The sequence below is a fragment of the Xenopus laevis genome, chromosome 8S, assembly GCF_017654675.1.
Source record: "Xenopus laevis strain J_2021 chromosome 8S, Xenopus_laevis_v10.1, whole genome shotgun sequence".
NCBI lineage: Eukaryota > Metazoa > Chordata > Amphibia > Anura > Pipidae > Xenopus > Xenopus laevis.
The window spans coordinates 69,384,400-69,409,945 of NC_054386.1; the positions used below are offsets into that span (position 1 = coordinate 69,384,400).

The window sequence follows — 25,546 nt, forward strand, 5'->3', positions numbered from 1 at the left end:
ACAAATTAAGCATTCTCTTTAACAGTGTAAGCATAACCTCACATAAAGATATACACTTGCACACACCACAAACAATGCAATGCAACAGATTAAAAACTGAAGTACAATGCTCACTCTTTTTCTCTCTGAGACTTAGTTTTGCATTAATAGACCTTTCAGAGTGCACACAAATGATAAGAGTTAATTTACTGCGGGAAAACTGATTACTGAAAAACCCCTGTGAATTTCAAAACTGTGCTATGGCAGGATATATACGATTAGTGTGCAATTCCCTTTGTCAAATGTATTTACTTTTAAAATATTGGATAAGTAATCTTGTTAGGCACTGTTCTGCGATTAGTGTTTTGTGATCCTAATAGCATAGGACATGATTATGTCCCTCTCTCTCGCAATCTATATTTCCATGCTGCATGTTTGCTTCTTGGATCGCAACACCATAGTTTATTTCAAAGAGCTGCCTCTGTCTTTCATAGTACACGTACATGCTTTCTGTTACAAGTTCAAGTACGAGAGCATTCAGATTTGCTGGGAAATAAAATTGAACTTTCATTCATTTTCAGGAAGTTCTGATGCTGTTTCCATTCCCAAAGATGTAATAAAAGGAATAATTATCTTTAAGGGAAAAATCAAAATGCCAGTACTTTTGGTTTACATGTTGCTGTCTTGATTCATATGTCAAGTTGCCATCATAAAGGGATTAATGTCAAGTGATTTTGTGGCATAATGGAATTGGAAGGATTAGAAGGAAAAATACTTTGAATTTCGAAGTATTTTTTTAAATTGGCTACTTAGACCTTCGACTACGACTTCGAAACGAACGATTCAAACTAAAAATCGTTCGGCTATTCGACCTTTCGATAGTCGAAGTACTGTCTCTTTAAAAAAAAAACTCGACCACCTACTTCGCCACCTAAAACCTACCGAGCACCAATGTTAGCCTATGGGGAAGGTGCCCATAGGCTTTCTAGGCAATTTGGGGATCGAAGGAAAATTGTTCGATCAATGGATTAAAATCCTTCGAATCGAAGTCGAAGGATTTAACTTTGAGGGTCGAATATCGAGGGTTAATCAAGCCTCGATATTCGACCAATAGTAAATGTGCCCCATAGAGGCCTATTTCTCAAATTTCAAATTTGTGAGGATATTTTTTTTCTACTTTGAATAAACTCATTCAAATGTTTGCTTATTTATGAAAAAATCAGAATGTAAAAAATTCATTTGAATACAATAGTGAAAAAAATGCCTTACATTTTGTCTATGACAACTCCTATTGACTTCTACTTGAACTCACCAGCTTTTAGATGCTGATTTTTTACATTTCAGTGTTTTGTTTTTGAAAATATAATTCTAATTCATGAGTTTTTCTGCAAAAAAATTTGAATCACACCAAAAAAATTCAAATTCGAACCTTGATAAATTACCCTCTGAGTTTTATAAAAATTTGTCAGTTCTTAAAACACACTGCCTTTTTTTTGGGTGCTTGGATATTAAACTGCAACAGTCACGGTTTGTTTAATGGAATCATTATCAAACTGCTTTCATATTTTAGAAATCAGTCCCTGAAGTCAGTACTTCCAGTGTGTTTTTGTGGTTATATTCAAGCACCCCAAGACATTGGGACACTGTCAGCTGCAGGTTGAACAATGAAAGCAATCATCTGATTTGTTGCTATGTGTTACTGGCCAGGTGCCATTTTTTTATAACTGTTATAAAGTTTTTGTGTTTGTATCTCAAGGATAGGGATGGGCAAAGCTGTCACGAAAAAAATTTACAGAGAAATTTGCGAAACACCAACATTTTTTCTAAATGTATTGAATTCAATGGGCGTCAATTTTGAAAACCCACGCCAATTTTTACATGCGCGCCTATTTTGCCCAAATGCATTAAAGTCAATGGGCGTCCGAATAATTTTGAAGTGCAACCATTTTTATGTGCGCGACTATTCTGATATGCACCAAAATGTTCTTGATGCCTGAAATTCACGCCTGCCAAATTTATTCACCAATCACTACTCAGGGATAGTCATTTGGCTGGTTCTCACTGTAATAGCTTTTTATAAAAGCGTTACAACCCTAACATTCAAGACTGAGGCAATTTTATTTAGTGAGCACACAGCAGAAGCGGGTTCCTATCAATTAAGTGAAGATCTAGACAGTGCAGAGAAGAAATATATGTATATGTATTCCAGCACAATATTTAAATGTACTGGAAATGCAAAGGGTCTTAACAAAAGGCCAGAATCCATACGTGCTTTACATGTTGCTGAGCCACAGGTTGCAGATCCCTGTTCTAGTAAATGACAAGAATAAAAATATGAAAGAATTCTTTACTGGAGATGAATAGAATTGTCTCCCTTAATCTTTCAAAAGTTGTATCAGGCATGCTATAGTGAAAAAAAAAAAATCTCCCTGCAACAAGACCTGCAGTTTGACAAGAGCACACTGCTTTGTGAAGGAAAAGGTTTCAAGACACCTGACAGCTGTGATTAAATCCTTTTTTGTGAGTTACTGTAACATTCTTGAAAAATGGTAAGTACATGTTACTGCAAAAATGGGAGAAAATTATTAGCCCTAGTGTGTAGGTATTCTTTTTTCAAAAGGTCTGTTTTTTTTAAAGATTACACAAAAAAACTGCTATATCCTACCTCAATGCTTTATAAAAGAAAAACCGACCAGAGCTTTATGTCTAATAAAATAATATTCATTGTAGCCTATACACACTTATTTAATATCCTTGCATAATTACATATCATACATTTTCTAAGTCACTGTAAAACATAGTTTGATATCTGAACTGTTTCTTTTCTCTTTTAGGGGCAGATTTATCAAGGGTCAAATTTCGAAGTAAGAATACTTCGAAATTCAACTGTCGAATTAAAATACTTCGACTTCGAATATCAAAGTTGAAGGATGTTTACCGAATTTGGCAATTGAACGATCGAAGTAAAATCGTTCGATCGTACGATTAAATCGTTCGAATCGAACAATTCAAACGATTTTCCTTCAACCTCTAAAGTCTTAGAAAACTGCTCCAGAAGGTCCCCATAGGCTAACATAGCACTTCGGCAGGTTTAATTTGGCGAAGTATTGTAGAAGTTTTTTTAAAGAGACAGTACGATTTTGACTTTGAATCGAATTCAAAGTAAATTCGAAGTCGTAGTATCCTATTCGATACATGTTTGTGTATAACTAGCAATAAAAGAAGAGGTGCTGGCATTAATTAGCATTAATGTGCCCTATTTATAATACTGGTTTCCTGGATAAAATTACTGCCACAAATCTGTAAACAAAGACTAAAACAGCAACAATTTCAGGGAAAGGGAATCACTTTTATATAGCGCATTTATCCCATGGGGCTAAAAGCACAAACAGCAAGCAAGGCAGCCATTATAGACACACAAAGTAGCCGGACACCAGGAGATTAAGTGACTTGCCCAGGGACAAAAGGCCAAAAAATTGAACTAGGGTTTCTAGCATGAGAACCCACATCAAAGTTTGATCATTTAACTTCTAGGCCAGCTCCATAGTATTACTGAAGTTTTTGGCTGGTCAATGCATGTGCTTCTATCATATGTCTAAACCTTCTACACCTCACCATCCAGAATAATTGAGCAACTATTCCTCTGCAATTTGATAAACCAATAGAGAAGGGGAGGCCAGTCTGATAAATTTAAGATTACTGTTATCATAATTGTCAATAAATCAGACTGGGTAATATGAAGGAATTTTTCTAGTTTTCATGGACACTTGTGTAATGCAAGTAGTGGATGTAATCAGATGCTTTTGGGCAAATCCATTGGGTAAATTAACCTTTATACAGAGGGAGAGTAATACTGGAGACAATCTTTATTTTATATTGAAGAAGCAATCATTTTATGCCAGATGTATGCCTCCTTTTCACAGGTTGTTGCATACTCTATAGCAGATTTTTTTAATGATTGCAACAAGATGTTTTTTCTTTAACAGCATAAAAATATAGCACAAATAAAAAACGATATCATAAATATAACAACTCTTCCCAGAATTCCAGGATAATTGTGGGTGTGTGGAATTTTGTAGCCACCACAATTGTACTTGATGCATCAAAATTAGGTGCAATTTGTGGCTAAGATTTTCAGAAAAATAAACTGTGCTACTTCTGGTGCACAGCCAAGCATGGCATTAGCATGTGATTCACTCATCATCTGTACTGATGAAAACCTAATATAGGAACACTGGAATGTATTAAAGAACTTTCATTTGAAGCAACATAGGTGGTTATTCTCATTGAGGACAGTGAGGTTGTGTAATGCACTGCCGGGTGATGTTGTGATGGCTGATTCAGTTAATGCCTTTAAGAATGGCTTGGATGATTTCTTGGACAGACGTAATATAAAAGACTATTGTGATACTAAACTCTATAGTTAGTATAGATATGGGCATCTATAATTTATGTGAAAGTATGGAGGGTTGTGTGTATGGCTGCTGGGTTTTCATTTGGAGGGGTTGATCTTGATGGACTTTGTCTTTTTTCAACCCGATTTAACTATGTAACTATGAAGTCCAGAGTTCTAGCACCAATCATCTAACTTGGGCATTACTTATCAAAGCACTCCCTGCTACAGATCCTTGATGGAGCACAAAGCTGTTGTTTATCTCTTTCCTCACTATCTTACTCTCCTAGAGAGTACTATAACAGATTAGTGATGGACAAATTTCTACCGTTTCGCTTCGCTGAAAAATTCCCGAATTTCCCACGAAATTTGCAAAACAGCGAAAAATTCACAAAAAATCTTGAAATCAGAAAGTTCACAATAAAAATTGTTAAAATTCTAAAGTTTTCACGAAAAAATCATGAAATTCGAATGGTTTCACAAAAAAAACGTGAAATTTGAAGGTTTTCACAGAAAAATCGTGAAAATCTGACATTTTCACGAAAAAACATGAAAACCGGAAATTGACACCGGCAAATATTTACCAGAGAATTTCCATGGGAGATTCACAAATTTATTTGCCGAAGGCAAAAGGCAGAAATTTGCCGCAAATTCATGCCAGGCGAATTTATTTGCCCATCACTATAACAGATCTAATACTGTCTCTAGCTGGCCTCATTCACAGGGTTCCTGCTCCCCGACTTAACACTAGAGGTACTGGTCCCTCTAGGGCAAAAGGGCTTTACTGGGCCTTGGTGTACCCAGGCTTAGTGGGAACATCAAGACGGTTAGGACACCAGGATCCAACCCTTTCCAAGCACTATATTAAAGAGTGACAGGAAGTGGTCATAACACCTCTTTGCCAATAACTGGGATAGGTAAATAGCAATATGCAAGCTAAGGCTTGCAGCCTTTGCGCTACTGCAGAGCTTCAGCTTATAAAAGCCTGTATTATTAACAATAGCCAGGCTACACTTCTCCCACACAATTGTGAAAAGGCACACTTACACATTAGGCAAATAAAGCAAAATACCAATTGATGACAACTTTCATGCCTTAATGTACATCTAGCACAAAGAGGGCAGAGTAATTTGTTTCATGTCTGTTACCAAAGGGTAAAAGCTGCAGTGCAGACACCAGAGAACAGGAAAATGGACACAGGGATAGCATCCTATTTCACATGCCGGGCATGATGCACCATACTGGACAAACACTAATTATGTTTGCATCTTGTCTTTTCTCTTCAGCAGCACAGATGTGCTAGAGCTGAAATCTCTCAATGTTTATGACCTTCACAGGACTCACAACATTCAAATTTTGCTTTTGGCATTTTTATTTTTCATTGTTGAGAATCATTTAAAAAAAAAAAAAAAAAAAAAAAAAATATGACCCTGTTAGTGCCCATCTGAACACCAAACAGCACAGACTTAGCTTTATGAATATTTCCGATAAATTTGAAGGATCTGCTAATCCTTACACAAGAGACAGACTTCTACTCTTTTCTGTATTTGATGATGTAAGTAATTATTCTGTCTTAAAAGCCCATTCTCTCGCTCTCTCTCTGCATTACATTTTGTTACTGATTGGTAAAAGAATAACGCAAGTAATAATGAAATGTAAAATTATGTATTAATGCATTTAGAGAAGTAACTCTTGAAGCACTTGTAAGTCATGCATTTGAAACTGTGATGTTATCATTTTGTTGAGTTAACTCTTTAAACATGAGCAAAGCAATATAGTATTGGAATGAAGCATAAAATAGAAAATAGTTGAAATGTGCATGCCAAATGCACAAGTTTTGCCATAAAAATACCCCACTTGCCTGTGGGTGCTTATGATAATAATGCAGAGTTTTTTCTATGGATATGGCAGTACTACCACACTATTTCTAAATGTTATACGTAAATAAAGGGAAAATAACCAAATGCTTCAGGGAGAAAGATATTGATATGGTTGTCATCGTCTGCGTAAAGCTTATGAAATCCATATGAGGCAGGCTAAGAATTAATCAGGGTGCATTGTGCATTGGGTTCCATGCAACGATAAGTTGATCCTCCTGCCTGATTAGTAAGCAGCCCTGCAGCATTTGGATGTAATGAATGTCAGACTGAAAAGGGATGAGGTGACAGTCTTAACTGAAATTCATGTCAATAGGCTTCAGTGGGATTTTGCTAAGCATTCTAACATGTCCAGGCAATGTATTGTTTACATCAAGGTAAAATCTAATCTGCAGGCACTGATTGTATGAGAACATGAAATCATGTCTATGTGAACTAGGCATGAGTCATGTCTGGCTAGTTAAAGGTGTATGTAAAGGATACAATCCATTTCTGATGTAATTGAAAAAATGGACATTGTGTTATTCAAATAAAAAGAACACAATGCATGCTGTGATACCCAATCTATTTGATACTGGTAAATCTCAGACAAGAGGAAAGCTGAACTAATGTTTCTAAATAGGTGTTGCCATGTTATATACAATGATTAATATTTTCAATTGTTTTCATAGTTTGCTTGTCAGAATCATATTAAATGTTAATTGACTGCATTATCCAGTTAATTGAGGGCTATTTATTGCAAAATTAGCTCTATGTAGATGCTGAAATGTACAGTTTAGATGTGGCTATTGTTACCTTTTGCGTATATACGTCACTTTTACTATAATAATTGTATCATCAGTATACAATGTATTGCTTACCTGTTGGCTCGAAAACATTTTAGTCAGGAAATGTAATAAAAAGCACAAAATTTGAAACTCTAATCACCTGTCACAGCCAATCAGCAGGTAATTTAAATACACATATCTTACTGGTTGTTAAAGTTTCCCATACCTGGGCAAACTTTGTGCCTGTGTGTATTAAATTATATTATAAAAAAAGAACAGTAGGTGTGGGGGGTGCTCAGTTATAGCAATAAAAGCAGACTATACGCACCAACAAATCTATTCTGAGGCTAAGTGGGAATCACCCATATTTGGTGCCACTATTGACCATATTTCCTATATAATGCCTGTAATTAGGAATGCACCGAATCTGCTATTTGGGATTCAATCCTTGATGAAAGATTAGGCCGAATACCGAACCGAATCCGAATCCTAATTTGCATTGCATATGCAAATTAGGGACAGGAAAGAAAAAAGTGGAAAAAACTCTTCTTTTGTGATGAAAAGTTATTTCCCTAACTGTCCGTAATTTACATATGCAAATTAGAATTCAGATTCGGTTCGGCCAGGAACAAGGATTCGGCTGAATCCGAATCCTGCTGAAAAAGGCCGAATCCTGGCCGAATCCCTACCTGTAATATCCCTTTCCAGTCATAATATTTTATTATTGACCGAGTTGAACACTGCAGCTTTCAGCCACATTGTTCTCCTATCAAAATATTATATTCTTGCAGCTGTGCAGTAGATAATTATGGAAATCCTCCCAGACCTGAGCACTGTCAATAAGGCTGAACGCTATAGCCAGAGAGACCTTAATAAAAAATGTTGATCACACTTATTTGAAAAGATAATAAGTGTTTATTGAAAAGATGGCTAAAACTTACTCCCCATGTAATCATTTTATAGCCCATTAAGGAGTTTCTCTCAGTACCGAAGCATGGAGTGGCACAAGCATATTGTCACGGCCGGCACCCGATACCAGAACAAATACCAAGCACCCCGGTCTCGGCTTTACCAGTAGTGTGACCACCGTTGGGGTTCGGGAGGAGCCCTCAGCTTACTTGGGTGCCACCTGGACTTAACGAGGGGTGCAAGGAGAGATGTTCTGGCTGGCGAAGGGGCACGGCTATTAGCAGAGTCTTTAGGCCGAAGGTCACGGTACAAAGGTCAAGGCAAGTGGATGGTCAGACAGGCTGGGTCGAGGCAGGCAGATAACAGAATCTTCAGGCAGGCAAGGGTCAAAACCGGGTATCAATCAGGCAGAAGGGATCAGGCAAAGAGTGGTCAAAGTTCAGGCTGGGTCAATATTCATAATTCAGAGTAGTCAGTATACAGGCAGGGTCAAACACGGATAACAAACAAGATCAAGGTTTCAGGAACAGAAAGCACAAGGCTAAGAAGCACCAGGATACAATCCTATCACAGGCAATGTCTGTACACTAAATTGCCCTTAAATAGGATTCAAATTTTGCGCCAAAAACGCGCTGGCGCAAGCACGCCAGCACGCCAGCGTGCCTGCACCTTTAAGAGGCTTGCGCGCCCTAACCAATATGGCGCCGGCGTTTTAGGGACCATTCGGCGGGTGTCCCCACATCCTTACACATATTTAATGGCACAGCATAACAAGAACAGACTATATTTTTATTATTTTATAAATAAATCAATTTAGAAATTATTTTTATAAAACAATCATAGTAGATTGATATGTTGATATGTTGTTGTTGTTCATCCTCTCTACTTTATCAGGGAGGTCTCATTATTAAAATGCCTACAGTAGTTTGGTTAAATATTGCAGTGACACATTTATTAAATAATTAATGTTAGATTAAATAAATAGTAATGGGATCTGAAGGGAGATATCCATCTTCTATACAGTGTTATGGATGGGATAATCATTCCTAGAGCTTTGGTGTAAGGTATACTCTGTGAAGAACATATGTGTGGGTGGATTACGCATTAAGTCTCTTTCCAAACATGATAATCACTTCCATGATCAAAAGTCAATGCATTTTCAGATTATAATATGCAGATGCATTACTGTATATGCTACTAGAATCATATCCATTCTAAAACATGCTCCTAGATATTATGGTGCAGACCTTTATAAGTAATATGCAAATATAACAGGGGTTTAAAAGAGGTTTCTAAAATGCTCCCAGAGACATTAATATTATATATAAAGAGCTTTTAGGAAATTAAAAGAAAGCAAAAACATTTAAGCAATATATAAATTGCAAAGGTGATTATTTTTGGCTTTATCGTTCTTACTTGAGTGTGTTTGCCATTTCAAACTATTTGGATGTCAGCAAATTCAGTCTTCATAGTCCTAACACTATTAGAAATCTTGGGAGTTTCTTTTTATCACTGTGCTTGTGCCAGAAAGTTAGTTGACCTCTAGCGAGGCCACATTTATTTGAAATACTTTTAAGTGTGATTTCCTCATGTACAGGTACAACTACAGTAGTGCTTACAACATAGAAGATATAGCTGAATTATATTTTTGTCCATGTAAAAACTATATGTTCATGTAAAAAGTATATAAAAAAATATTAGGGCAGCAGGAAGCACTGGCAACAGTGATTAACATCGGCAATAGTGCCCTGGTTGTAATCGAACCCCCAGACACTAGCATTGTTCCTGGGTTCAATACCATCCAGAGTATTATTTCCAAACAGTTCTTGACGTATCTATATTCATTTCTACTCACGTACAGGCAGTATAAGGCTAAGGTTAGGGCCACACAGGGGCCGAAATCAGCTGGCTTCCTCTTTTTTCGCATTCATACGTGTTGAGTCGGCTTTGACGGGAACAGACTCTGTGGATTTCGGCGGAGAACTGAGAGTCTCTGCATTTTGAACAGAAATCCACTGAACTTTATTCACACACAGTATGAATGAGTCAAATAAAAGAGGCTACTGCCTGCAGTAGGTCTGAAATCAGCTAGCCTAATGGAGTTGATCCACTCCTTGCTGTAAGAGCACTGAAATGCACTTAAATTACACTGTAACAAAAAATGAAATTTTGAGAAAGGTTTGATTTTTTATCCCCTCAGAATAATTTACTTTACTTTGTGGTTTCCCAATAACTAGTATTGAATTGATGGTTTAGCTATATTTGCTGAGTGCTACTGTGAAGAAGCCTGTTGATGTTTCCCAGGAAATAGTGGCAAGGGTTATGGAAGACTGCAAGCCTGCAGTGGGCTGCTTTTGGCAGTATTAATGCACTTATATTTTCTTTATTTTGACTGTTCTCTGTTGTCCATGCTAGGCTAGAGCAGATTTTTATTTTACACTTTATGCAAAGTCTTATTAAAATGATGTATCTTTGATAAAGGTGGTCAGATAAAAATATATATTCTCACAAAATGTGTGCAGTTTCTTCAAATGTTGCATTAGAGGACAATCAAATCCCTGAGCTAATGTGAAAACCTTCTCCCAAGATAAATGTAATTTATTTTTGTAGCACTGTAATTTCAATGCAATGATCAGAAAATAGTAACTTGCATGAGCAACCATCCTTACATCACACAATGGCTAATGAAACAATTCTTATGACCAAGCATAAGTCAAACAGCAACTCCTGACTAATCCGGGTTTCTGCTGCAAGAAGTGATCTGATCTGTTGGATATTAGATTGTTTTTAGTTTGTCCACCAAAAGCACAAATGTCATTCCTTTGAAGCAAACATGCAAGACTTTGTGACAATGAAGTGCATTTCTTTGGAACTCTCCAGGCACTTTTTGTTAGAAACATACATACTAAAGGAACACATCAAATAAAAATAGAACAACAAAAAAGTGAAACAACAAGGGAACTGTTTGGCAAAAGAATGATTGACTTTTCTATACATCTTACCTATTGTATCATGAGTAACATTTTAAGATCATTTGCCATCGGCACTGGTACAAGACACTAAGGGCGCACAACTTCCCCTTAGGAACCATGCACAGTGAACCTGCACCTGGTGCAATAGTCAAGCACAAGCCAAATATTTCTTAACTATATCCTGCATCTTGTGATGCTTGCTGCTTCTTAGTCTGCATATTGGAATTACACACAAGCTAAGGGGCATTTAACATTGACATTGCTGAAATTATAGTGATGCCAACCTTAAAGGATTTTATTCAAGCTCGCTAATTATACTGCAAGACTTGACACTGCGACATGCAAATTGTTGACAGAAATATACACACAAGAGGATGCACTTGTTCATGGCAGTACTGCCACCAGTGCACCCATTCTCATATAGAGTACCATGGAATAGAATTTACATCAATACATGGGATAATTTCTGCTGTCTCACATACATCTCTTATTCTTCCAGCATCCCTAAATAACTTGAGAGCTATAGTAGAACAGTAGATTTCTATATCAAATATTTTTCCCCTCTCTGTTTTGTTCTTACCTCCTCTAACAAAGAGTGGCATATTAACATACCTCCCATCATTTCAATTGTAGTCCACCCTTGTTGTGATCAATGACAATCCAGAACAATTTGGAAACCTTTAGGAGTTATGAATTCAACAATGGGTGAACATACAGTTTGACCAGAGGAACAAATGTACATTATATTACACTTACCGTCGGTTGAATCCATGTTTCCATGTTGGATTCTTTTTGAGGACTTTGAGGCTTTGCTGCTTCCTTAGCAATCTAGAAAAAAGTGACATAAAACAATTATACATTTATAATCTGGATAGTGTGGGGTATTTTAGTTTTATTAATCCTCCAGAAATAATAATAATTTTAGGAAAAGTAATGAGATTTCACATTCACAGATCTGTTTAAGATTAAGGGGGTTATTTAATAAAATCCAAATTTTTCTATTTATATTATTAAAACCACTTCGACCAAACCCCCATCCACATTTTTACCTTATTTATCAATAAATTAACTCAAAAAAATCTGGTGCAGGAAAAGACTCAATAAAATTGTGAAAAAATCGGAATTGTATGATTTTTTTGCATTCGATGCCTGAAAACCCAAAAACCACAAATAATTTGGATTATCACCCGAAACCCAGTGCAGATCATGATATGTTCCTATTGTAAAAGGAATATCTGACATGTATTTTTTACATGATCTCAGTAGGTTTGAGTTTTTTTTATTCAGACTTTTAGCAGCCTCAGGGTTTCTTGAATCTTAATATAAGACTCAGGTGGTATCACAAAAAATGTCTCCACTGTTTAAAAGAATCAATCAATCACAACAATGTTTACAAAGACAGTCCAGCATATACAACAGTAACATACATACCAACCAACGGTGTGCACACGGCAAAAGGAAAGCAACAAGGAGCGGACACACTTGCCAAAAATGAGAATAACCCCAATGTTTTGAGAGTGCAAACCTGATATATGATATTGTGAGTGACTGGTTACTCTATGTAGGGATAACTTTGGGTTTTCTGCACCTCTAAATATATATATTGCTAAAAAAGAAGTTTCTTACTAGTGTGCCCTCCATTTATCTAAAATTTTTTATTAAATCTTGTATCATTTATGTTTTCTTTTCTATGAAAAAATTGTGTTTTCCCCTTTAAAACTCCTACCAGAAAAATTCGGCTTTAGTAAATAACCCCCAATAAATTTGTTTTGTTTTTCAACTTGTATATGTCTAGTGGAGGGCTAAAGATATTGGGTTGAAAGTGGGTCAGTACATTGCTTCTAAATGTGTTTTGCATGTCCAAGGCATACACCAGCTACACAACAATGTTCCTTGGACTAAGAATACAGCGTATAACAATTGCCTTCTTCGTGTGTGTGACAAACCTTCCCCTGCCACTCCTTATTAATACAGTGCTGGCTAACAGAGTCAGAGCTGCATTAGTGAAGGGGGCTGCAGGTCTCTGTGCTCTTAAAAGGAGCCCTATAAGAGCTTGTTTGTTAACCCAAATTCATCAGTAATTTTGATCAAATTTGGCATTTTTCCCTGACAATGCAGCACTTTCCCCCAGATTTCCAGCATTATTGCTGTCACAAAGGGGCGATGCCTGTAGACAAGCCCTTACGTTTTTTGATATTGTTGCCACTGTGAAAACAGTGTGCGGGAGCCAGCACACCTGTAAAGAAGCATATGAGGCATTGTGGAATTTTTGCTATATTTTCAGAATATAAAACTTTTAACAATAATGCAAATATGTATCATATTGTAAAGCTACTTGCATGTAAAAAAAGGAAAAAATGCATACACATTTTATTTTGGAAGATTTCTAACTTGTATTCCTATTGATTTTTACATTTGTTGTTCCTTTAGTAGAAACACATAGGCCTAAATATCCCACCACCTGTCGAAAGCACCATGTATACACCATGTATACAATGTGACATGAAATTCCTTAGAACCAATAAAACAAATTTGTCAGAAAACACCTTAACAAACCTTGTGTTGCTTTGTGTATCAATCACCTACCGAAGGCTCCTTGACTCACTATCTCTTAAAAGCCCTTGATCTTTTCTTTTCTAAGAAGCACTTATGGTACATACAAAGCACCTGTCTTTGCTGAAACACTTTTCATAGGAACCACTTGACCCACTCGTCTTAAATCAGCACATTTTGTTTTTAACTTAACATCTTATTTTTTTTTTTAATTGATGTTAACATCTCTGATGTGCAATAAGGATGCTTATATTAGCAGTTTCATACCGTACACCCAACTTTATTGGACCACCTTTATCTGCACAAATGGACTGGAGGATTTGTTGAGCTGGGTATCTGGTTAGGGACCATATTAGCTATCAATACAATTCAAACAACTGATTTTCAGTTAAAAAAAAAATTGATCTGGAACAGTGTTTATTTTGCAAAGCCCTATCTTTATTCTTTATTCCATGTTTCTCTTCTGCTTCCTGCACTGGCTTTATTTTCCCAAACCATCTGCCCTTTCCTCATGCTCATCTGTCATTTTAAAATTTTCTCCTTACACATTTTATTTCTTATCTTCCTCTTCTGTTCTGTTAGGCAGGGGTTCTGGGCTGGGGGCCAATTATGGCCCGTTTACAAATTTACACCGGCCTCCACCATGAAATTAATAATAATGTGTCCACCCTGCACAGTGCAATCAGGAATCACGTAGCAGTAATATTTGGGCACATTAGTGAAATGATCTGCCACTTGGTCTATACTGCTGCCTGTGTGCTGAAGGTGTCAGCAATAGACACGTACTGGAACATAGTGACGCGCAGCTCTCGCATACTTCTTTAGGGCTGAAGGTGCAATAGACGTACTGACGTTCCAGTACAGTAAACTATAGACGTATTCATGGGTGATGCATCACTATGTGCCAGTACGTGTCTATTGCTAACACCTTCAGCACACAGGCAGCAGTATAGACCATCATTTCACTAATCAAATGCCCAAATGTTTAAATGAGGCACGGAGAATAAGACTTCGCTTCTCCACTTCCTAAACACCGTGTACGCGTCCACCTTCAGGAATGAAGGTGGTGGTCGGCCCCCACACATTTTCACCTCGTCAAATCTGACACTCGTTGCAAAAAGTTTGGACACCCCTGATTTATAGTATAAAAATATAGATCCTATTTATGAATAGCTTGTTTTCTCCCAATACCTACATTAATGCTATGGGCTATGAATGAGCGCATTTTTTCTCCTGATAGGGGCAAAATTCAAGATTTTGTCATTTTGCCATATGTTTTGCCAAAAACAAAAAAAGTTAATTTTTTAGCATGTTTAAAACATGAGAAAAAACAGCAATAGCAGTATTATAGTTTAATCATGTATTTTTCCCCAGAAAACATTATTTAAAATAAAATCACATGTATAGAATGTGAACTAATTGGGCAAATGAATGAATCTGAGAATCTTTTTTCCGAAACAAAAGTATATTGGGAAAAGTTGCTGGGAGTAACAGGAGCACTAAGCATTTTTAATTAACAAATCTGAAAAGTAGAAAAACATCTGCATAATATCAAATGAGGTAGACAAAGAAAGCCTTATAATTTAATTTCCCCTAGAAGTCTCTGCTTATTGCTGTATCACTGACATTTTTACGATATGTTCATATGCCATAAAGCATCTCTATGGCTGCTTAGTCATCTCTTTTTAGATTAGTGGTGGTACAGGGATTCAGCATAATTATCCCTGCTGGTTTTTGGGGACTGATGTAAGTGTTTGAACACTCATTAATAAGTAATGCATTTATTATAACTACACATATTCATGGAACAAGTTATTCCAATCATGTCATTGTGTTTACACTTTTCTTTAAAGTATTTTCAATATTAAACATATTAAACAACAGGTTGCTGTTACAGTGTAGATGCATATATACCAGAGTATATAACTGTTGGTTTCCTTTAAAAGTACATATGTATTCTTTACAGGTGGGAACATTAATTCAGGAAAAAAATCAAAAGAAACAAATAAATCATTTGTCATGTATAAAACTTACAACATGAATCAGTGAAAAAAGTATTTAATCATTTTAAAACTATGGCCCACATACAGATTTTCATCAATAGATTTGACATTATTAAGAAAAAAGAGGATAACAATTAGCACTGCGAAATATAATATTATAAGTACATTCGTTCTTGAATGTGGGCGTTAATTAAGATAAAGTGCAATTGTCAACATATAAAGCTGAAGACAACCAAAGAATTATTGTAACATTCAATTGTTGCAGTAGAGTATATGCATAGGATGTTTCTATTAATGAGTAACTTAAGGAGTTTCTAATTATAGGAAATGAAAGAAGAGGGGGTTAGAGATCAATTACAGACAATCAATTTTAGAAATGACACATTTTGTACAATAATAGCTCTTAATATAAAATGTCACCCTCAAAACGTCGTCATATAACTGTGGTTTTCACTAAACAAAGATACCACTCTATGTAGTGGTTGACAAGTAATTACTACATGTTTTACAGTATATAAGTAGAATAAGATGTTATTTCATTGCTGATAAGACAATGACAAAAAGGTTCATTAACCCATGCAATACTTATGTTATACAAAGTCTTGCTGCTTTAGAGCTAGTCTTCACCTTTAATGCTCTATGCTGCACAAAGCTAAAGTAAATGTCTATCTTCTTAGATTGAGAAGTCAAGCAATTCAATTCTCTATTGTTTAGCACCAATAAAGCTACAAAGGATTGTTAAATATTATGACCCGGAAAATAATGATACAGCAGAGACCTCCCTTCACAAACAATCTGATTTGTAAATGTGTGGGTCATTTCTGTCTTAAAAGAGGGGCATTTAGTCATTTAGTTTCTAAAATCTAAGGAGATCCGAAACAATAATGTGTTCATATTATATTTTCTTTGGTTATCACAGATCATCTATTCCCTTAGCATGCATTAATGAGCTGACAAACACTTTATCAGTTATAATAGCTAGACCAAATACAAGGAACGAGTAATTTTATTTAATGTGGAATATAATTGGACCAATCAACATCTACCAGAACTTATACTAAAGGTATATATACAATAGAGCATTATGGTGTTCTTAATGAGCTTTTTTTAGTGTCCTGAACATCATTGTCTTGTGCCAATATATATGGGAAGCATAGCCTTGCCAGTGTAATATTTCTGCATACCAACTACTGACACCAGTAAATTAAACCTTACCAAAAAGGTGAACCAACAAGACAGACACTTCTCAAAGTTGTTCTTGTCCTTTAACCATGAAATGACGTCCTTAGAAATTATTTAAAATAACCATAAAATGGAATGCACCTCATTTATTTGACTGTTAAAAACAAAACGACTGTACAAATCCAGCAGTTGGTTTTCTTTCACAAATCTAAACTTTGCTTTAGTGCATTCAAGATGGTTTAGTTATGTATGGTCATACAACAGTGGAAATGTTGGATTATAAATATTGCATTGAAAGTGAAGGTTTATTTCTAATCATTATTACAAATAAATTATGCAGAAATAAATAAATACAACATAATTGTTTACCTGTATAAAACAGCATGTTATGTTACATTTAGATTACATTATGAATATTCTTTGTGTGTTAAAGATTATGTCTGCAGTGCTTTGTTTTCCAAACAGAAAATTTAGCCTTCCTAAAACATTTTCTACATATTATAAATTACTATGCAGGTGGTTGAGAGGGGTTCACCTTTCCTATGAGACAACAGATGCATTATTTCTTCTAGACAAGAAATATGTAACAAATTCTGTTATACACAAGCACCAGTGAATGGAATATGAGAAATAAAAAGATATTTGTGTTGCTCGTCCATGGGTCCCTTACATTTGGTGGGTTATAAAACTCGAAATTTTCTTATTATTTTATTAAAACCAATTTGCCCAAACTCCCATGCACAATTTTACCTTATTTATCCAAAAAAATAACTTAATAACTAAAAAAAATTGAAATGTATGATTTTTTTCAGAATCAGATTGTCGCCAAAAACCACAATTTTTTTGGATCATTGTACGAAACCCAGCGCAGATCAACATATCTTACAATTGTAAAAGGGACATCTGCCATTGACTTCTATGTCACCTCGGCAGGTTTGAGATGAAGTATTTTCAGATTCTGAATTTTATAAATTTCAAAAAATTCAAGTTTTTTTCCACCAAAAAACTGTGTTTTCTCCTTTAAAATCCCAACCAGAAAAATGTGGGTTTTACTAAATAAATTAGATAAACTTGCCCCTAGAATTCTGATACTTATTACCAGGGGTTTAAGAATATTCAATAAAAGTGCTTTCAAAGCACTTTTTAATTTAATTTATAGAATTTATATACAGAAAAGAAATGGTCCTGGCCTACAGTAGTAATGTTTCTTCACTGCTAGTGTGTCAATAGCAAGAGAGGTCCAGCACACCTTAACAAGGTTAACACATTTTGAAACTACCCAGCAACATCAAAGTTGTGTTGTATAGCAATACAACTCATAGTCAATGGAAATGACTTATCAAAAAGTGAGACCGAATCCACTCTATTTTTTGCAGATTTTACTAAATACCATATCTTTGGAATCAAAATCCTGGCAAAAATAGCTAGGATTAATCCACATCCTGAATCAAATTCGAGATTTCATGCATTACTAATCTGTATATAATTGAATAGTTATTGGAAGTTATGGAAGATAAATTGTAAAACTTTATAATGAATAGGCACCATAACTCCTTCTCATAGAATGATTCAATATCCAGAACCATTAAAATGCACTATATCCCAAATAATGCTGGAACCTTTTTAGGAGAAAGAGAGCAAACCAACAGACATGTTAAATTTATCTTTTGCACATTTTCCTAATTTAAGGAAAGTACAGCATGCAAGACCTGTGGATTAAATAAAAATCTCAATAAGATGTATAAACGCAAAAAGCGGTGAACTAATTGATTTATTGAGACACATAAATCAATCGTATCTTCTGAGGAGGATCCCTGAGGGAATCAAAATGTTAGGCTAGCTGCATGTAAGAATAAATTATAGAATTTCCCTTTATACATATTTCTAAATTGATTTGTGGGTTTATGTGTAACAAAAATTAAAATGAAAAAAGAGTATGGCGTACTGTATGTGTTTGTGTGTGTGTAAAAGAGAGAGAGACACACACAAAAGATGCAGTTACAAATGATTTAAGTTATGGGCACTTCTGGAGCAGCATTGTACAATTTATATAGAGACACGAGTTCTACCTCAGATATATTAAACATTAATAAAATATTGCATGTAAAATATTTAATGGCACATTTTATATTATGTCCACAGTTGACTGCTTGATGTCAAGTGCATGACTCCTAGTTCAAAGGTTAACCACTTTTTTTAATGACATTTTAGAATTGTGAAGCACCAGTGGCAATATTACCAATGTAATTCAGATTTGGAGCAATGTCAAAGGCCAGCATTCCATCCAGAACTACTAGTAGATGGTGCTCAGTAAAAGGACATTTATCAAATCTAGCAGTGTTCAGTTCAGAGACAGTATTGTTGTTTAAAAGTGGAATGCAGTGCAACTGTGGAAGCAGAAATGTAATAACTTGGAGTTGTGTATATCAATACTGACTTTGCCACAGTCTTAGTGATACTTATGCTCTTTACATGTGATTGAATAGGACTGAAGAAGGTGACAAGTGCACAGTTATATCAGTACCACTAATTCTTAAAATACCAGTTTCCTTTTTGTCAACTGAGAATATTCCATAAATATGTTCAGTAGGGGAAGGGTGCCTAATTACCGCTAAAGATTCATAAGTAAAAGGGAAGCCAAAGGGTATGAGGATCATTGAAAACAAAGGTATTACTAGTAGCATGTCATGTTATAATAATTGCGTTCTTTATATATGTAATTTTGTTTATATATCTTATATTATTTTGAGGCAATTATCATATATTGCCAGTGTTTGTTTTCGATAACCACTGGTGTCCAGCATAATTACATGAGCTTGTGAACTGCAGCCTCTTCTTCCATTGTGTCAGTGAGGGCCTGAGAGAATACTATATATTTGCAAATTACACACATTGAAATACTTATTGAATTCTGTAAAAGAGTAAAAACTTATAACAACATAGAAACTGAAGAGAAAGATGTGTGGATACATTGAGAGAAAGCAGATGTGTTCTAAGCAAGACAAAACTATGGCATAGTAAACGGGGCTGTTTGGAATTACTGCCACACCTGCCCCTCTACACATCTGTCAGAAAAACAGTATTTGAAATTAAACAGCGCAATTACTTTACCAAGTAGGCAAAAGACAGGGCATTAATTCTTGATAGTGATGGGGTTATTTATTTGCCAGGAGCGAATGCGCGGCAAATTTGCACGTTTCGCCACAGGCAAATAAATTCATGGAATCGGTGCAAAAATTCTATGGCAAAAATAATTTTTTTTTACAATTTTGACGCCGGTGTCAATTAATGGACGCTCATTGACTTTAATGCACGTCAAATGTCACCGGCATCGGAATCGGCATCTACGTCAATTTTGATGCCCGCTAATTGACGCCTGCATCAAAATGTGTATCGAGAATTTTCGCTGTTGCACCAATTTAGTGGCAAATCCAATCCATGATTATTATAGAGAAACCCATGTATAGGAACAGTAACTATGTTGCACATTTAAAGTCTCAAATTTTATTTTAGGTTAAGTTGGTCTGGCACAGGCTGAAGTCTCAGACAGCTCCCACCACCATCAGCTTCAGTATAGCCTGAAGTTCTGGTCCCTGGTGACCCCTGTCAGAAGCTTTGGGAGAAATCATACTATAAGAAAAGTTTCACAATATTTTTCAGCATACAATATCACTAATCTGACAAAATATATCTTAAAATGTGTATAAACATACATATAAAGATATACATTTGTTGCATTTGAAATTGTTTTCTAAAATAATGTATTCTTTTCAATTGTTGCTTGTTTTCTAATTTAAATTTGGATGCAAATCCTTATCATGCTGATATACTTTTGTTTTCTTAAAAACGTCAAATATATTTCCAACTACTGATGATGCTAATGAATACTGAATGTTATTGCAGATAAAAAGCCTGAAATGTAAAAATGTTATGATAAGTTTTCACTGACACCTTGCAAAGTTGTTACAGCAGCAATAATAATCTCTTGGGGGACAAAAAAACTTTAAGGAATCTATAACAATCTCATTTATTTACTGCTTTTATTGTCTGAATAATCACCATTTAAAATATGTTGAAGCACTTGGTAGGTGCAACGTTCTTGAAAAACAGTACAATTTCTTCTGAGCTTCTGGAGATTGCTCTTTAATGTTCAGAATATTCAGCTCTAATTCATTTCAGAACAGAACCCAAGAATATTGTATGTAGAAGGGGGCACCAAGAGGTGACAAAGAAGGCAGTAATGACCTTGTGAGTTTGGTGACTGTGTAATGCTGTTTAACATCAGTGTGCAGCATGAAATTCTGATTGCATAAGGTCAAATGAAATTTAAAAAATAATTGTCCATAAATGTTTAATAAACTCAAGGTTTTTAAAGGCCAAGGAACATAGGGATTTGGCACAATATCTACAGGCTGAGGTCATGTAAAATTAGCTTAAATGTGAAAAAAACCTCTACTAAGAACTTACTTGCATTGCATATCAATGAAGGTCAGATGAGTTTCAATAGCATTACACCTGCATACTATTCATAGAATTCAAGCACTGTGTTTTCAAGAGAAAGCATCAACACGTTTGGGCTTTACATGGTACATATTAGGGGATGATGGGATGTATTTGCCCACTGAGCTGGAATACCATAGCTTCTCTCTTTGCACCAACACTCAAATGCAACATAAATGCATAAAGTATTTTGCAATTGAGGGCATACAGAAAATCTGAGTGCTTGGTTACTGGGGCCATGCTCTTAAGCTGCCCACACACACATTCAGACATTCACTGCTAATGTAGACTACCCTCACCAAATAAACAATTAGCCCATGTGTACAGTATGTGGCAATGATGAGTACCTTCCTTTTTTAATTGAAGCTACTGATCATTTTGACTAGGAAATCCTGTCTGCCAGAAGGCTTCCTCAATCATGGATTTTGTCCACAGCCAGATGCTCTGCACATGCACACTATGTGAACCTAGGGCCTTTGATTGTTATGAGACAAATTGGCCACTATACTGCTTGTGTTTATTTGACCCCTGCAAACAAGTAGTCATTGGTGTTTCTGTCCATAGTAAACACAGTAACATAACATTTGCACCAAGAGTCATAACATGATGAAGTATCACACTCCCTCTTTTCAATTCTGCCTCATACTGTTTGAGCCTCAGTATCTCTCTCTAACCTTACACTCTTGCTCTTACATCATTAGCTACATTCTATCACTCATTTCACTCATGTATTCAAATACCATTTTACTAACAATCTTTTATATTCAACATTATACCCCTGCAGTCCTTCTTTCCCATTTACACACTGCCTCATACTAAGTCTTCCTCTATCCCTTTAAGTAATTTCTGTTCTTCTCAAAAACTTTACTTATTTAATCCAACACATCTCTACTGCACTTTTACCTCAAATGATAGGTAGATTTGCATAGTTATAACCCAAACTGTCTTCATATTCAAATTCAACATACTGTATAACTAGCATTTACTTGAAACCAGGCAGAAGCCCAATGGCAAACTTCTGCACATATATCACACAAGGGTGGTTAATTAATAACACAGCAAAAATGCTTGCCTGAAAATGAGGGGAAATTATTTAGGGAACTGGATATGACTTAAATTAATTGAGTTTAAGTGATTTATTACTCAGCCGAGACAATATACTTAAAATCATCCTTGCTCTGCATCCTAAAACAAGCTTCTAAAATAATCCCTTTAACAGAACAATAATAAATAGTGGAACGGAAATTATGACAAAATTATTATTCATGTAAAACTAATACATTTTCATTTAAAATAGCATAAAAGCTGTAATTCGCTGTGAATTCCTTCTAACTGTGGGCTATGGGAATTGCTGCCAGCTTACTTATTAAAAAAAAAAGTGCAGAAAGGTTCAATATGCCCCAATAAAAAACTTTGAATACACAGAGGATTCAATAACAACAAAGTACTTCTATAGCATATAAATATAATTTTATATTGAGAATTTAAATGACAAACTAAAATTATAAATACAGTACAGATAACACCCCACAATTAAAAAAAGACATGCATGTGCGAATGTGTATAAATACAAACCATATTTCTCATTACAAGTACTTTATTCCCAGGCTTGATAGTAATGATGTATACAGTATACTGTATTGTCTCTTTAATATTTCTTGATGGAAAGCAATTTTTCTTTAAACTTCTCCCTCCCTGGTCAGGAAGCTGTAATAAACTATGGCAAACCACAGTCGGAAATACTCAAGCCAAGTAAATTTGTTTTCCCTATGCAAAATATAAAATGCCTCATTTCCAAATGCTTTCGATGAATCAGAATATGCTTATATGGTAGTAAACTCGGTTAAGAGTAAATAACTGCTTGTTCTTTCATCAAGGCGTATCTTATAATTTAGTTTGACAATAAAAAAAATGCAAGATTACATGGATGAGAAAAGTTCTTCTTCTGGTAACAATATGGTAAAAAAAAAAATGATAGACAAGGTTATACTGATCAATTATTTTTTGTTCTGCCAATCAAATATACTGCTAAAATTTGAAATAAGTACACTTTATGTGGATAGATGAAAGTGTGAGAGAAGATGGGATTATATTTTATTCTTCTCATTTGTTTTTACTCTGTCATAACACCTCATGTAGAAACACCTACAGCTCACTGTGTTTGCAGGCAATTATCCACTGCTAGCACTTATTATCACAAGCTTATCTCACCAATTTGCAAATATATCCCTAAGGTAAATGCTTTTGTCAAAATCATTCTAGAAGAACATTATAGCAGGTCTTTATAAGCATACTAGGAGCTGCCTTTATGGCCACTTACAAAGAGGAATTATATGAAGAAGTCCAAAGAAAGCAAAAGAGATTCCGATGATATCTAAGTCATCAAACTGGTACACAAAGGGGCCCATTTACTTAGCTCGAGTGAAGGAATAGAGGAAACAAACTTTGAATTTCAAATGTTTTTTTGGCTACTTCCACCATCAAATGGGCTACTTCGACCTTCGACTTCGAATCGAACGATTCAAACTAAAAATCGTTCGACTCTTCGACCATTCGATAGTCGAAGTACTGTCTCTTTAAAAAAAACTTTGACCCTCTAGTTCGCCACCTAAAACCTACCGAAGTCAATGTTAGCCTATGGGGAAGGTCCCCATAGGCTTTGCTAGCTAGTTTTTTGGACGAATGAAAAATTGTTCGATTGATGGATTAAAAATCCTTCTAATCGAACGATTCGATCGAACGAATTGCGGTAAATCCTTCAACTTCGATATTCGAAGTCGAAGGATTTCAATTCGGCAGTCGAATATTGAGGGTTAATTAACCCTCGATATTCGAACTTAAAGGGATACTGTCATGGGGAATTTTTTTTTTTCCAAACTGAATCAGTTAATAGTCGTGCTCCAGCAGCATTCTGCAATGAAATCCATTTCTCAAAAGAGCAAACAGATTTTTTTATATTCAATTTTGAAATCTGACATGGGGCTAGACATATGGCCAATTTCCCATCTGCCCCAAGTCATGTGACTTGTTCTCTGATAACCTTCAGTCACTCTTTACTGCTGTACTGCAAGTTAGAGTGATATCAACCCCCTCCCTTTTCCCCCCCAGCAGCCAAACAAAAGAACAATGGGAAGGTAACCAGATAACAGCTCCCTAACACAAGATAACAGCTGCCTGGTAGATCTAAGAACAGCACTCAATAGTAAAAACCCATGTCCCACTGAGACACATTCAGTTACATTGAGATGGAAAAACAGCAGCCTGCCAGAAAGCATTTCTCTCCTAAAGTGCAGGCACAAGTCACATGACCAGGGGCAGCTGGGAAATTGACAAAATGTCTAGCCCCATGTCAGATTTCAAAATTGAATATAAAAAAATCTGTTTGCTCTTATGAGAAATGGATTTCAGTGCAGAATTCCGCTGGAGCAACACTATTAACTGATTAATTTTGAAAAAAAAATTTTTTTTCCCATGAGAGTATCCCTTTAAGTAAATTTGTCCCCAAGAGTACTGTGTGATACTGTATGTAGAACACATGTGAGAAAAGTAAAACAATATAACTAGAAAATATGAGTTATTTTTCAAAAGGTAAATAAATAAAGAAAAAATAGGTTTTGGATGCATTCATGGTGGATAATATTTTTTTTTACAGTTTATGGGTAATTTCCAAAAACAGCAGCAACTGCGGTTGTGCTGAAATGGATGCCAATGCTGTGCTTATCTGCACTATTCATTTAACCTACTTCCTTCTAAACACACTTGCACTAATGTAAAGTTCAGCCAAATGCAATTGTGTTATCAGGCTTAGTGGCTCAACAAGGTTGGAGTAGAGACCAAGGAGGAAGCTCCTTCACAGGAGGTAGTCAAATTAACAAATTAAAACACCCTGGAACTCTTAGCAAGAATACATTCTGGCTTTGAATCCAGGTCTCTGGAATCCTTTATGGATTTTCTTGCATAAATGCAGAGCAATGACATCACTGCCAGGCCATGGGGCCCATCTCCTTTACTGTGAAGTGTAGCGCTCCACAATGAAGCACTCCTGACATGTGGCCATCCTGCCCCATGCATGTGCCTAATGAGGCTGTGAATACCTACTGACACCCTGAAATTCTAGGTTTCCACAGTAGCTTCAGTGAATAGGCACTGTAGATTTTTGCCATATCAGTTACATGCAAATTTAGCACTGAATCCAAATTTTTAACTGCAACTTGCATCTGATGTGCTACCACATACATGCAGAATTGCATCAGGTACAACATTCTATGTGGCTGCAATTATGGGAAAGAACACTACATTATAAACCTGGTGAGACTTGTCCAAAATTGCACTTGCAAGCACAGTTGTAAATGGGTTTTTTTTTCAATTAAAAGTTAGTTAGTTAAAACTTCCATAAACTCCCATGAACTTG

At 35.7% G+C, this 25,546-nt stretch overlaps 1 protein-coding gene across 3 annotated transcripts in view; it reads right to left on the reverse strand.

The window, feature by feature from the left end:
- LOC108700145 (protocadherin-11 X-linked) overlaps window positions 1-25,546 on the reverse strand; it is a 901,035-nt gene that overhangs the window by 396,521 nt on the left and 478,968 nt on the right. For all 3 annotated transcript variants that reach the window (XM_041574896.1, XM_041574894.1, XM_041574895.1), the window contains one exon: window positions 11,654-11,725. In XM_041574896.1, coding sequence (XP_041430830.1) covers window positions 11,654-11,725 — 72 coding nt within the window. The remainder of the gene's footprint in view (window positions 1-11,653; window positions 11,726-25,546) is intronic.